The sequence below is a fragment of the Pleurodeles waltl genome, chromosome 6, assembly GCF_031143425.1.
Source record: "Pleurodeles waltl isolate 20211129_DDA chromosome 6, aPleWal1.hap1.20221129, whole genome shotgun sequence".
Classification (NCBI taxonomy): domain Eukaryota; kingdom Metazoa; phylum Chordata; class Amphibia; order Caudata; family Salamandridae; genus Pleurodeles; species Pleurodeles waltl.
Window position 1 is genome coordinate 696,671,842 of NC_090445.1, and position 16,100 is coordinate 696,687,941.

The window sequence follows — 16,100 nt, forward strand, 5'->3', positions numbered from 1 at the left end:
CATGTCTAAGATCCTGGAATTGTTCCCCCATTCCAAATTTGGTATTGGGGAGCCAATTCCATGCATCCTGGGGGCACCACCATGGACCCCCAGTACTTCCAAACCAGCTGTCTGAGGCTTGCACTGCAGCTACAGCTGCTGCCATCTCACAGACAAGGTTTTGCCCTCCTGGGGTCAGGGCAGCCCAGTCCTAGGAATGCAGAACAAAGCATTTCCTCTGAGAGCAGGGTGTTACACCCTCTCCCTTTGGAAATAGGCGTTACAGGTTGGGGAGGGGTAGCCTCCCCCAGCCTCTGGGAATGCTTTGAAGGGCACAGATGGTGCCCTCCTTGCATAAACCAGTTTTCACCAGTTCAGGGACCCCTTCTCCCCTGCTCTGGCGGGAAACTGGACAAAGGAAAGGGGAGTGACCACTCCCCCGTCCATCACCACCCCAGGGTTGGTGCCCAGGGCTCCTCCAGTGTGTCCCAGACTTCGGCCATCTTGATTTGCAAGGTGTGGGAGCACTCTGGAGGGCTCTGAGTGGCCAGTGCCAGCAGGTGACATCAGAGCCCCCTCCTGATAGGTCCATACCTGATAAGGTAGCCAATCCCCTTCTCAGGGCTATTTAGGGTCTCTCCTCTGGGTTCTCTTCAGATTTTGCTTGCAAGTTTCCTTCAGGAATCCTCTGCAACAACTTCAGACTCTTCTGACCTTGGATCAACCACAGCCTGCTCCAAAAAACACTGTAACTGCAAAAGAGTGTCTACAAGAGACACTTTTCTTCAGCAACCTCAGCTCCAAGTCAGCAACTGCAACAGTTTCCATGGTGTGCATGCTCCGGGGACTCCCTGTCTTCATCCTGCACCAGAAGGACCGAAGAAATCTCCCATGGAGTGACAGAGTCACTCCCCTGCTCCAAGCAGGCACCTTCCAAGGCGACGGCCGGCACCCTGGGATTCCTCTCACGGCGACGAGCGTGCACAGAGGGTGGACATCATCGACATAGACTGTCCTGAGGTCCTGCTGATACAATTTGGAGGATGTAAGACCTTGCGTTCGCTGAGAACGACGGTACCCCTGTGTATTGTGTCTTCTTAGCCTCCTGAGGTATCTGTGTACTCTTTGCAAAATTCCTTCAGCACAGCCTGGCCCAGGTCCCCAGCACTCCACCCTGCAATGCTGAACTCGCTGAGTTGTTCTCCGGCGGCGTGGGACATTCTTTTGTTGTGCTGCATCAACTGCATTTTGCACCTCTTTCGAACCTAGATCCTGCAGCTTCTGGGGATGCTGGCTGGCATCCTAAGGACTCTCTAAAGTGCTGAGAGACCCCTTTTTGTCCTCACACAGAGTTGAGGCCCCAGGTCCCTCCTGAGTCCATCCAGCGCCATTTTGATGAAACATGCACTTTTGTCGTAACCAAGGCTTGTGGCGCCTTCCAACACGGAATCTTGTCTGCAACGATCTTCACACCGTGGGACATCTTTTGCATCATGGAGCAATCCACTGGCATCTTCCTAGGGTGCATTTCTGCAGTCTTCTACTAACTGGTTACTCTTCTTTTGCACCCTCTTCTGGTTTGGCTGCTGCAAAATCCCAAAAACGAGGTGCAGTGTGTCCTATGGAAACTTGCAGTACTTTACTCCTGCTTTTCTGGGCTCTGGGTGGGGTAATTTACTTACCTTCACTGTATTTTTACTCTTCCAGCGATTCTGCACACACCACACTTGTCTAGGAGGGAATTCATAATTCACATTCCACTTTTTTAGTGTATGGTTTGTGTTGCCTCTAGACCTATTTTCTCCCATTGCATTCTAAAGGATTTCCTACTGTTTGCATTTTTCTATGACTATTTATTTACTTGTCTAATTTTGGTGTCTAGTGTATATATTGTGTATAATACTTACCTCCAGAAGGAGTATTGTCTCTAAGATATTGTTGGTACTGTGTCACCCAAATAAATACCTTTATTTTTGGTAACACTGAGTATTGTCTTTACTTGTGTATAAGTACTGTGTAAAACTAAGTGGTATTGCATGAACTTTGTATGGCTCCTAGTTCAGCCTAAGCTGCTCTTTTATAGCTACCTCTATCAGCCTAAGCTGCTAGAACGCTACTACTTCACTAATAAGGGAAAACTGGACCTGATATAAGGTGTAAGTACCCAGGGTACCCACTATAAACCAGGCCAGCCTCCTACATGCCTCCTGTCTGTCTGGCATGGTCAGCTTGCTGCCCCTGCCTCTTTCACCTCTGCTCTCTGTTGTCCATGTGCATGGCCCTATCCCCTTCCTATTAATTTTCATGGTCCGTTGTGGTGCACTGCCATCCTGCTTGCCCAGTGTGGTGTATTGTGCTGCTGCAACCCCTGTCACCTGCTCTCTAAGGTCAGTGTTGTGCCCTTGCCCATTTCCCTCCTGTCCTCTGTTTCCCAGCTCCATGTCCCTACCCTATTCCTCCTGCTCTCAGTGTTTTATTGTACCATACTTGCCAAATTTTTTAACTTAGTACGAAGGAGATTTTGAAAAAAAAATCTGGGGAATTGATTTCCCTATTGACTTACATTGAACAATAGATTTTAGGCAGGAGATATATAAAATAAAGCCTTTTGGGGCTTAAACACATTGGGAATCTCCTGCCTGAATTGGGTATCTTAGCGTATATATTTGTAATGTCACTGCCTCTTCCTTCTGCCCTCAATGGTCTGTTTTATTGCCACAGTCTCTCTTGCATGTCCTGTATTGTTGGATTGTTGTCCCTTTCCCCTTTCCCTTGTCCTCCATGGTCCCTTGTGCTGCCACTGCCCCTCCTGCCTGCCCAGCATGGTCAATTTGTTGCCTCAGCACCCTCCTCACTGTCCTCAGTTATTTGAGTCCATGCCCCTGACATCTGCTTTGCCATGGTACTTCAATGACCAACTAGATAGCTAATATTGTTTATTTATTACAAAAGTGTGGCACGTCTGACGCCATCTTGATGTAATTAAAACTGTAATATCTAAAGCATTTTCTTTAGGAATTATAAGAATGGGAGGGATTTATTCCCATAAAAAGTATGGTTAATGCACTAAATATCTAAACAAAGGGCATATTTTCTGAGTTCTCAAATAGCCACACAGCACTTTTAAATTATTTGCTATCTTGATTTTTTAGCCAGTTGATGACTTGATTATTTGTTGAACTTAGGGGAGGGAATGTGGTGTTATGGCCATAGCTGCAGACTTTGCAAATGGGGAACCAGGTTCGAGCTTCAGTGTCAGCTTGACACCCTGTGATTTTCGGCAAATCACTTAATTTCCCCATACGTGAGCCCAAAAGGAATGTGTTCATGTGTAATGTAAATGATGCCCATGTAAAGCACTCCAATACCTTCGGGTGAAGTCTGCGCTATATAAAACTGCAAAAAAAACAAATTAAGGCCCTCATTATGACATTGGTGGTAAATCCCGCTTACCGCCATGCCAACTGCCGGCAACATAACGCCGCCGCCGCAGACAACCGACAACCATATTATGACACACCAATCTGTCACTATACAGACACATACACAAGTCCGCCAGCCCAAAGGTCAGTGATAAACTGGCCGTATCCAAACCCACATCGTTATGCCAGCAGAACGGTGCCCACAACATTATGACCCACAAATCACTAAGGTGGACATTCAATGGCGGTAAACCATTGGCGGTGCATACCGCTGCCTCAAAATACACACACAATAACAAAACAACACCACATTGGACAATTAAAACTACACACACCTGACACCCATACACACACCACACCCACACACCCACACCTCTATAAAACACACACCCCCATTGCCCACAACCCTTTACGAATACAACTGCCACAAGATAGACACCACAACCACAGACAAGACCAGAGACACCCACGCACCTCACAACACACGCCCCAACACATCACCCTACTCACCCTCACCCACACCACTCACAACACACCCATGGCACCACAATGACACCCCAGATTATCTGAGGAGGAGCTGAGGGTCACGGTGGAGGATATCCTCTGTGTAGAGCCTCAGCTATTTGGATCACAGGTGCAGCAGATATCCATTGCTAGGACGACAGGGTCAACACCGTGGGACAGCACCCCAGAACTAGGGATGACATCAGGAAGAGGTGGAACGGCCTAAAGAGGAGGGTCGCAGTACAGAGGACCCTCACCTCCTCCCCCACAACTAACAACATGGGAGGAGCAATTCTTGGCAATCGTGCATCCTGAGGGCCTGGCAGGAGTAGGAGGAGGACTGAACTCTGGTAAGTCAACTCTATACTACTATCACCACCCCTTACCTGCATGGTATCACATACCCTCGCCCTCATCCTAACTCCCATCACTCTACCAATTCCCACACACACCACCATCACATCACACTTATCCCAATGCCAAGCCCTGCATGCAACACCAATGCATGGACACCCCTCACAGACCTGCATGGACACCTATCACCACTGCATGCACACTAGAGACAATCACCTAGCCCTCCAAATAACAGTTCACTCAAGGCAAAGCTGCCAGATCAATAACAACCATAGAGGGCAACTGTAGGAGGCTGGACTGGCTTGTAGTGAGTACCAAGGGGTACTTACACCTTGCACCAGGCCCAGGTATCCCTTATTAGTGTATAGGTTGTCTAGCAGCTTAGGCTGATAGATAATGGTAGCTTAGCAGAGCAGCTTAGGCTGAACTAGGAGACGAGTGCAGGTCCTACAGTACCACTAGTGTCATATGCACAATATCATAAGAAAACACAATACACAGATATACTAAAAATAAAGGTACTTTATTTTTATGACAATATGCCAAAAGTATCTCAGTGAGTACCCTCAGTATGAGGATAGCAAATATACACAAGATATATGTACACAATACCAAAAATATGCAGTATAGTATTAGAAAACAGTGCAAACAGTGTATAGTTACAATAGGATGCAATGGGGACATATAGGGATAGGGGCAACACAAACCATATACTCCAAAAGTGGAATGCGAACCACGAATGGACCCCAAACCTATGTGACCTTGTAGAGGGTCGCTGGGACTGTAAGAAAACAGTTAGGGTTAGAAAAATAGCCCACCCCAAGACCCTGAAAAGTGAGTGCAAAGTGCACTAAAGTTCCCCAAAGGACATAGAAGTCGTGATAGGGGAATTCTGCAGGAAAAACACAAATCAGCAATGCAACAACGATGGATTTCCAAATGAGGGTACCTGTGGAACAAGGGGACCAAGTCCAAAAGTCACAAGCAAGTCGGAGATGGGCAGATGCCCAGGAAATGCCAGCTGTGGGTGCAAAGAAGCTGCTACTGGACAGTAGAAGCTGAGGATTCTGAAGGAACGACAAGGGCTAGAAACTTCCCCTTTGGAGGATGGATCTCCCACGCCGTGGAGAGTTGTACAGATGTGTTTTCCTGAAGAAAGACCACAAACAAGCCTTGCTAGCTGCAAGTCGTGTGGTTAGCATTTTTGGATGCTGCTGTGGCCCAGGAGGGACCAGGATGTCGCCAATTGCGTCAGGGGACAGAGGGGTTGCCCAGCAAGACAAGGAGCCCTCTCAGAAGCAGGCAGCACCCACAGAAGTGCCAGAACAGGCACTACAAAGAGGAGTGAAATGGTGCTCACCCAAAGTTGCACAAAGGAGTCCCACGCCGCCGGAGGACAACTCAGGAGGTCATGCAATGCAGGTTAGAGTGCCGTGGACCCAGGCTTGGCTGTGCACAAAGGATTTCCACCGGAAGTGCACAGAGGCTGGAGTAGCTGCAAAAGTTGTGGTTCCGAGCAATGCAGTCTGGCGTGGGGAGGCAAGGACTTACCTCCACCAAATTTGGACTGAAGAGTCACTGGACTGTGGGAGTCACTTGGACAGAGTTGCTTGATTCAAGGGACCTCGCTCGTCGTGCTGTGAGGAGACCCAGGGTACCGGTGATGCAGTTCTTTGGTGCCTGCGGTAGCAGGGGGAAGATTCCGTCAACCCACGGGAGATTTCTTCTGAGCTTCTAGTGCAGAGAGGAGGCAGACTACCCCCACAGCATGCACCACCAGGAAAACAGTCGAGAAGGTGGCAGGATCAGCGTTACAGAGTTGCAGTAGTCGTCTTCGCTACTTTGTTGCAGTTTTGCAGGCTTCCAGCGCGGTCAGAAGTCGATTTCTTGGCAGAAAGTGAAGAGAGAGATGCAGAGGAACTCGGATGAGCTCTTGCATTCGTTATCTAAGGAAATCCCCAAAGCAGAGACCCTAAATAGCCAGAAAAGAGGGTTTGGCTACTTAGGAGAGAAGATAGGCTAGCAACACCTGAAGGAGCCTATCAGAATGAGTCTCTGACGTCACCTGCTGGCCCTGGCCACTCAGAGCAGTCCAGTGTGCCAGCAGCACCTCTGTTTCCAAGATGGCAGAGGTCTGGAGCACACTGGAGGAGCTCTGGGCACCTCCACTGGGAGGTGCAGGTCAGGGGAGTGGTCACTCCCCTTTCCTTTGTCCAGTTTCGCGCCAGAGCAGGGCTGAGGGGTCCCTGAACCGGTGTAGACTGGCTTATGCAGAAATGGGCACCATCTGTGCACATGAAAGCATTTCCAGAGGCTGGGGTAGGCTACTCCTCCCCAGCCCTGACACCTTTTTCCAAAGGGAGAGGGTGTAACACCCTCTCTCTGAGGAAGTCCTTTGTTCTGCCATCCTGGGCCAAGCCTGGCTGGACCCCAGGAGGGCAGAAACCTGTCTGAGGGGTTGGCAGCAGCAGCAGCTGCAGTGAAACCCCGGGAAAGGTAGTTTGGCAGTACCCAGGTCTGAGCTACAGACCCGTGGGATCATGGGATTGTGCCAATAATGCCAGGATGGCATAGAGGGGGCAATTCCATGATCATAGACATGTTACATGGCCATATTCGGAGTTACCATTGTGAAGCTACACATAGGTATTGACCTATGTGTAGTGCACGCGTGTAATGGTGTCCCCGCACTCACAAAGTCCGGGGAATTTGCCCTGAACAATGTGGGGGCACCTTGGCTAGTGCCAGGGTGCCCACACACTAAGTAACTTTGCACCTAACCTTTACCAGGTAAAGGTTAGACATATAGGTGACTTATAAGTTACATAAGTGCAGTGGTAAATGGCTGTGAAATAACGTGGACATTATTTCACTCAGGCTGCAGTGGCAGGCCTGTGTAAGAATTGTCAGAGCTCCCTATGGGTGGCAAAAGAAATGCTGCAGCCCATAGGGATCTCCTGGAACCCCAATACCATATACTAGGGAATTATAAGGGTGTTCCAGTATGCCAATGTAAATTGGTGAAATTGGTCACTAGCCTGTTAGTGACAATTTGAAAGAAATGAGAGAGCATAACCACTGAGATTCTGGATAGCAGAGCCTCAGTGAGACAGTTAGTCATAACACAGGTAACACATTCAGGGCACACTTATGAGCACTGGGGCCCGGGCTGGCAGGGTCCCAGTGACACATACAACTAAAACAACATTTATACAGTGAAAAATGGAGGTAACATGCCAGGCAAGATGGTACTTTCCTACAGCAACACACTCATGCACAATATGTCACACGCAGAAATAATAACACTGCAATTACATCCCCACAGGTATCCCAGCCAATGTCACAGCAGAAGAGGTGCCAGCAACATCCAGTCCCCCCCCAGAAGAAGTCCACAGTGATGACAAGAGCTCTGGTCGCATGGATCTGGATGACTAACCTTGCCCATCAGGGACCTCTGGACAGTCGGTTACCCAGGCACAGTCACACACCACCACAGAGACTCCCCCATCAGGAAACACCACCACATCACCCACCCAGCGGGCCCATACCTCTGTCCCCAGGACACGTCAATCAGCAGTGTGTCCACCACTACAGGGACCCCAGGGCACACCACAAACCCACGACAATCAGGGACCTGGAGTCAGTGGACAAACCGTTCAGGGGACAGAGGCACAGGACAACAGCGAAATTGGGAGGACTGCTGTACGACAGGGGGAGGACAAGCCCAGGGAACTGACCCTCCAGGAGACACTCAGTGAGATCCTGGGAGCATACCAATATTCTCAGGATATGCTGGGCCAGATCGTGGCCAAGTTGCAGGAGAACATGCGGCTGCAGGTGGGACAGTACCTGGGGATCAGGGAGGACTTGAAGGACATCAACACCACCCTAGTCTCCATTGCAGGGGTGCTGGCAGACATGGCCAACACCATAAGGGAGGCAGTGGCCACCACCAGGCCCCTGACACTAGCCAAACCGCTGAACATCCCTCCACCCCCACTGCTGCTAGTGGACAGGAGGCCCCGCCACAGGAACAACAGGCCACTAGCACCCCTCCCCCTGCAGACGGAGAACAACCCGCAAACTTTCCCTGCGATCGAGGCAGAAGCCAGAGACTGTTGCCAAGACCCCGCCAGGAAATAAGACTCTCCTGATTGTTACCCTCGTGTCCCACTCTCTCACTGTGTCCACCTTGAACTGCCATTGCTCCCCTTCCTATGCCCCCCTGGACAATGCACCTGTGCTACCAATAAACTAGACTCTACCATGGGCTTTCCTCTATCATCACCCCAGCCCATTGCACTTCCCTTTCTGCTTCTTGGCACCTAAATAAACACCCTTTGGAAGAAAAAAAACAAGTATGGAGAGTGTCAAATGATTCAAGTATGTATTCATTTAACAAGGTTTAAACATTTCAATTCAACTGTAGAGTAATGTTTAAATTGGAAAGACCTGTAGTTGGCAGCACTGAACACACCAGGAGCAATAGTGGGGCACCAACATCTGCAAAAAGAGATGTCAAAGGGTACAGTGAGTGGGCATAGAAGTAGGAATACACAGCCTGCCAGTGACACTGTCACACATCAAACCGTCAATTATATGTATATCAACACTGTCTTACCTGTGTCTCATTGTAAGTATTGGCGTATAATTGCACTTCTGTTGTCCTCATCCTCATCCTCTGCCTCCTCAGCTTCACTGTCCACAGGATCCACTGCTGCCACACGGCCATCTCCAGCCTCCATCTCCTGCAGAAAAGACACCTGGCGATGCAAGACAAGATTGTGCAACATACAGCGTGCCATGATGATCTGGCAGACCTTCTTGGGTGAGTAACACAGGGATCCACCTGTTAGATGGAGGCAATGAAACCTGGCCTTTAGGAGGCTGAATGTCCTCTCTATAATCCTTCTATTTCACCCATGTACCTCATTGTAACGTTCCCCAGCCCTTGTCCTGGGATTCCTCACAGGGGTCAGTAGCCATGATAGGTTGGGGTAACCAGAGTCACCTACAAATATCGAGGGACAACTGTTAGCCACACACTAACCTTTAGGGCACACACCATACCCATACACCAACATCTACTGTTTCGGGACCAGGGCTCACCTATTAGCCACACCCTGTGCCTCTGGAGTTGGGACATCACATTTGGGTTGCTGCTATTACTCAGGATAACAGCATCATGCACAGACCCAGGATACTTTGCATTTACGTGGGAGATGTACTGGTCTACCAGGCACACCATCTGCACATCCATGGAGTGAAAGCTCTTTCGATTTCTGAACACCCGTTCATTTCGCCGGGGGAGGGGGGAGGGACAAATGCAAAATGTGTTCCATCAATAGCACCAATAATGCTGGGGATATGTCCCATTGCATAGAAGTCAACTTTCACTGTGGCCAAATCCTCCACCTGGGGGAAAACAATGTAGCTGCACATGTGTTTAATCAGGGCAGACAACACTCTGGTCAGCAGGTTTGAGAAAATTGGCTGTGACATTCCTGCTGCCAAGCACACTGTCACTTGGAAAGAGCCAGTTGCCAGAAAATAGAGCACTGATAGGACTTGCACAAGAGGGGGATCCCAGTGAGGTGACTGATAGCAGAGGTTAGGTCAGGCTCCAATTGGGCACACAGCTCTGTGATTGTGGCCCTGTCAAGTCTATAGGTGAGGATAATGTGCCTGTCCTCCATTGTTGCCAAGTACACCAGCGGCCTGCACACAGGGGGTGTCTCTATCTCGTATACATCCTCAGCGGTTCCAATCTAGGGGGTAAAGGGGTGAGCAGCTGGTCATTATCTCTACATTCCAAACACTACAGTTCAATGCATATTGTGATTGTAACATTATTTTGTTTGAGATGTCCAAATGGTGCACTTGTGTACTGTGACACAGTTACGATCCATGGCCTGCACCCCCCCTGTAATGGCGTTCACCTGTTCTGTATGAGGGACAGGTGGAAATTGGGTAATTCTGCTGACATTGTGTGGTGTTGCCGGAGGTGGACGGTAACCGCCGTGCAACTCCTCATTGGTTATCATTGGGCCCTATGGGGTACAGAGGCAAATGGTGATGTACGCCGGCGGTGACGGTACGCACCGCCGCGGACATGACCGCCATTTTCTATCTGTTCAATCACTTGCTGCCTGACCTTCAACAGGAGAGGACCTACACTGCAAGTGCTGCTGTGACTTGTGTCTGGAACTGACCATGGCTCATATCACTGGGGAAAGGGCATCTGCCTTCACCTCAGCAGAGTTGGAGAGACTAGTGGATGAGGTCCTACCCCAGTACTGTCTGCTGTATGAGCCTCCAGACCAACAAGTGAGTACACTGTGAGCACGATGCATGGGACATGAATGCATGGAGTGCTGTGTGTGATGGCCTCATGTGGGGGGGGTTGGTAGATGGGCCCTGGGCAGCGTACAGCATGTATGCTGGGCCATGTCTGTGTTAATGGGGATGGGAAGGGGTATGATGGGCAAAGAGTGTCACAGGCAGGACGGTGTGACTAATACCTTTCCCTGTGTCTATTTCCCTGCAGGTCAGCGGCCATCAAAAGAAGGATATATGGTGTTCCAAGGACGTGCGGACCCTGGGGGTCTGCGGCAGGCGGAGCACCCACTATCGCAAATGGTGGGAGGACCTGAGACGCTGGGCATGGAAGATGGCGGAGCCCACCTGGGGATGGCCTCCCTACAAGGAAGGAGTGCCCATTAAACCCTAACCCCTCTGATGGCCCGCATACTGGTGGTGACCTATCCGGAGCTAGAGTGGTGCTTGGGGCATCACAGCAGCAACAAGGGGGTGAGTACAGTGCCCATCATTACAACATATGCCTGAAGGGGTGGTATCCGGTTGCGGGGTGTGGGCCCTGTGGGATCCCTCAGGCCAGTCCTGGCATTGAAGGGTAGGTCTCCTGTAGGGAAGGGTTCTTATGTGAAAGTACACCTACCAAGCTAGTAGGCATCCACTACTGGGCAGGGGTCTGTGGGTCTCAGGCATGATGCAATTTGTGTTAGGTGTCCCTATCCATGGGCTGGTGACTAGCATTGTGACTGGTAGTGCATTGCCTAGTGCATAGGGCTGTTCTCTGTGTGTGAGTGTACTCCAACGGTGGTGTTGTTGGCACCAATGACCAAGTGTATCCTTTGTCTCTTCCCCCCTGTTTTTGTTTTGTCACCCTAACCTTATGTGCATTAGCATCATCTGGTGGAGGAGCAGGGGCACCGGCGATGGAGGGAGCTGCATCCCACAGGACCCAGGAGGCCGAATCCACTGACGGTGAGGGCACCAGCGGGACAGAGGGTGAGGGGAGCACCACGGCGGAGACAGGAGGGGACAGTTCTGACACAGATACCTCCTCCGATGGAAGATCCCTGGTGGTGGCGGACACCTCTGTGCCCACCCCAGCTACAGGTACAGCTACCACCCCCGTACCAGCAATGCCCTCCCAGCAGCCCCTCAGTGAGTTTCCCGTGCCCGCTCACCCAGGAGGGTGGGCATCTCCTTTCCCCCTAGGCACCTCAGGCCCTGCCCCAGTTAGCCCTGCTGCCCTGAGTGAGGAGGCTATTGACCTCCTGCGATCCATCTCTGTTGGGCAGTCAACCATTGTGAATGCCATCCAGGGACTAGCAGCCCAAATACAACAGACAAATTCATTCCTGGAAGGCATTCACACTGGCTTGGCGTCCCAACATAGATCAAACCAGGCTGTGGCCTCCTCTCTGTCGACAGCCATTGTCCCTGTTTCCACCCTCCCCCTCCAACTTCCTCTTCCCAATCCCATCTCCCTGAACCCCAACCTAACCCAAGCACACAGTCAGACCAGCATGCACCCAGAACAACACACAAGAGTGGACATGGCAAACACAAGCACCACACTTCATCCCACAGGCACTCACACCAACACCATCCAGGAGCAGACATACCAACATCCACTGCCTCCACTGTGGCCCCCTCCTCCTCGTCGTCCACCTCCCTTCCAGTTGCGTCTCCACTCACACCTGCATGCACTACATCCTCATCCTCTACCACCATCACCAGCACACCTATCAGTACACGCCCCTCGCTGGCAGTCACCCCCCCCACATCCATGCACACGTCCCCTGTGTCCTCTCCCACTGTGTCTGTGCCCCCTCTTCCCAAAGTACACAAACGCAAGCACTCAGACACCCAACAGCCAACCACCTCACAACAGCATCCAGCGCATGCACCTGCACCCAAACACAGCAGACCAACACCTCCTACAACCACTCCCTCTTCCTCCACTCCCAAACCATCTCCCTCTTCCCGCCCCAATGTTCCTAAGAAGCTTTTTCTCACCAACATTGACCTCTTCCCCACCCCTCTCCCCACGTCCCTCATGTCAGGCCAGGGTGGTCAATACCCAGGCAAGCACCTCAGCCACCCAGTCCACGGGCAAAGTAGTGTTCACAGATACTCCAGAAGGGAGAGGATCCTGGGCACCAGGCAGCCAAACTGAAAGGGTGCCTGCACCTAGAGCTGCAAGGAAGGGCAAGGAGGCACCCCCAGCTGCTAAGGGGAAGGGCAAGGAAGCACCCCCAGCTGCTAAAGGGAAGGGGAAGGAGGCACCCCAGCTGCCAAAAGGAAGGGCAAGGAGCAATCCCCAGCTGCTGCCAAGAGGATCAAGGGGCCATCCCCAGCTGCTAGCAGGAAGGGCAAGGGGCCTGCACCAGCAGGTAGATAGGACAAGAGGCCTGGTGCTGGGACTCAGTCGGAGCCCCCACCACCAAGCATGGTGGTGCAGCTGTCTGAGGCTGCAGGGGAAGGGCTTGAGCCTCCCCCACCACTGCCAGCACCGCTACTAGCACCACTGCCAGCAGCAGCAGCCCCAGTGGGCAGCCGTCCGAGGCTACAGGGGAAGCGCTGGAGCCTCCACCCACCACTGCCAGCACCTCCACCAGCACTGCCACCAGCACTGCCACCAGCACTGCCACTAGCACCACTGCCAGCAGCAGCAGCCCCGGTGGGTAGCCATCCAAGGCTGCAGGGGAAGGGCTGGAGCCTCTCCCCACCACCACCACCAGCACCGCCAGCAGCACCACTGCTGGCAGCAACAGCCTCAGTGGGCAGTCGTCCGAGGCTGCAGGGGAAGGGCTGGAGCCTCCCCCAACCACTACTAGCACCGCAACCAGCGCCACCACCAGCGCCACCACCAGCACCACTGCCAGCAGCAGCAGCCCCAGTGGGCAGCCGTCTGAGGCTGTAGGGAAGGGCTGGAGCCTCCCCCCACCACTGCCAGCACCGCCACCAGCAACACTGCCAGCAGCAGCTACCCCAGTGGGCAGCTGTCCGAGGCTGCAGGGGAAGGGCTGGAGCCTCCCCACACCACTGCCAGCTCCACTATTAACAGCACCTCTGCCACCACTAAGCAGCCGTCACGCCGACGGACAGAGTGTAGTCCTGCGTCCATGGGCTGTTGTGTGGGCTGGCCCGTGCAAGTCCTGTGGGTCTGACACCCAGGTGAGAGCCTGTGACCTTGCACTCCCCAAGATCTGTATCACAGGGCACAATGCCCCCTCCAGAACCAGGGGAAGAAGCCACCCACTCACCCCATCCTCCACAGGATGAAGCTCACTGTGCACAATGCACCCTCCAGAACCAATGGAAGAAGTCACCTACGTGAGAGACTGTGGCCTTGCACTCCCCAGAACCAAGCACAGGGCATGTTGTCCCCTTCAGAGCATGTGGGCAAGTCACCCGCTTGAGAGACTGTGGCCTTGCACTCCCCAGGCCAGAGCAAAGGGCATGTTGCCCCCTCCAGGACCAGTGGCGTTTTACCATCTTCCGGCTGAGGTGCCCCCCCCATTCCCTGTCCCCCTGAGGTGCCTGGCTATTTTCGACCTGATGCTCCTGCAGTGTTCTCTCTGTGTTGTTGCAGGAGTAAGGTGGGGCCTTGGACTATGTGTTGCGGCCCTGTGGTCGACGGACATTGAGGACTGGGCAGTGTCCCCACATTTGTAAATATTTATACGCTTTTTGATTTGGATGTAAGTGTTTATACAATTTTATCTTATGACACTCACTTTAATCAATTCCTTTTGTCCTTGCATTATTCATGAGGGGTACTGTTATGTAATGTTACTGCATCTGTTTGTGTGTGGGGGGTGGGGGTGTTGCATGTGTGTGTGTCACTCTCTTTTTCCTCCTCCCCTCTCCTGTGTGCTAGGCAACAGTACTCACCGTAGTCGTCTTCGCCGGCGTTGGTGTCCGTAATGGAGCAGAAGGTAGAAGAGCATGAGGAACACAAGCAACTCGAGCTCCATGGCATTGTGGTTCTTCCCTGAGTCTCCACAGGTTAGTCCTTTGACTTCTGAAATCTGTTTCCGCCAGACTTTTGATGACGTTGGTACTGCCCCAGAAAAGGTGGTGGATTGGTGTCTCATAATACAGTGGGCGGAACATTGTCGTCCACCTGGCTGTAGGCAGTTACCGCTGTGGTGCCTGTTGATTTCGCCCTTGTGGTCGGTGTGTTAAAGTGGCTGCCTGTCTGAGTGGTTTCTGCCGTTGTCATAGTTTCATATTTATTACCGCCGGCCTGTTGGTGGTATTACCGCCACTTCATCACCGACCGCCAGGGTTCACACTTCTGTCATTGGGCTATTGTAGAAAAGTACTATCATTCTTGCCATGTTACCCCCATTTTCTGCCTGATTGTCAGTGTGTTTTGACTGTGTCACTGGGATCCTGCTAGTCAGGACCCCAGTGCTTTTGGTTTGTGGCCTGCTTGTAAGTGTACTTGCACTGTTTTCTAAATTGTCATTAGAGTCCTGCTAATCAGAACACCAGTGCTCATGCTCTCTCTGTTTCTAAATTAGTCACTATAGTCTAGTGACTCCATATTTCACTCCAGATTGGCATACTGGACACCCCTTATACGTCCCTAGTATATGGCACCTAGGTACCCAGGGCATTGGGGTTCCAGGAGATCCTTATGGGCTGCAGCATTTCTTTTGCCACCCATAAGGAGCTCATACAAACACTTCTTCAGGATTGCCATTGCAGCCTGAGTGAAATAGTGTGAGCACTATTTCACAGCCATTTTCACTGCACCAGGTACATTATAAGTCACCTACATATCTAACCTTCAGACCCTGAAGGTTAGGTGCATAGTACCTGTGTGTGAGGGCACCCCTGCACTAGCAAAGGTCCCTCCATGTCATCCAGTCCCATTTTTCCAGACTTCGTGAGTATGGGCACGTCATTATAAGTGTGCATTACATATGGGTCAATACATATATGTAGCTTCACAATTGTACCCAGAATATGGCCATGTGAGGTGTCTAATAACTGGGAATTGTACCCCAATGCTGATTCCAGTATTGGCTGCACAATCCCTTGCACTCTGGTGGCTCCACCAAGGCCTCCCAGTACTGCCATACCAGCCTTTTGAAGTTTCCACTGCAGCCCCAGCTGCTGTCACCTCACAGACAGGCGTCTGCCCTCCCGGGGCTTGAGCAGCTCAATCACAGAAAGGCAGAACAAAGCATTTCCTTTAGGAGAGGGGTGTTACACCCTCTCCCTTTGGAAATAGGTGTTACAGCCATGGGAGGGGTATCCTCCCAGGGCCTCTGGAAATGCTTTGAAGGGCACAGATGGTGCCCTCTTTGAATAATCCAGTCTACACCAGTTCAAGTATCCCCAGTCCCTGCTCTGGCGTGAAACTGGACAAAGGAATGGGGAGTGACCACTCCCCTGTCCATCACCACCCCATGGGTGGTGCCCAGAGCTCCTCCAGAGTGTCCCTGGGTTTTACCATCTTGTTTTCAGGATGGTCAGGGAGCTCTGGGAACATCTGAGTGGCCAGTGCCAGCA

At 51.7% G+C, this 16,100-nt stretch overlaps 1 protein-coding gene across 1 annotated transcript in view; it reads right to left on the reverse strand.

Annotated features, from left to right (window-relative positions):
* Nucleotides 1-16,100, reverse strand: part of LOC138301684 (deleted in malignant brain tumors 1 protein-like) — a 630,543-nt gene that overhangs the window by 287,809 nt on the left and 326,634 nt on the right. Inside the window, exon 6 of the mRNA XM_069242199.1 lies at nucleotides 991-1,002. Coding sequence (XP_069098300.1) covers nucleotides 991-1,002 — 12 coding nt within the window. The remainder of the gene's footprint in view (nucleotides 1-990; nucleotides 1,003-16,100) is intronic.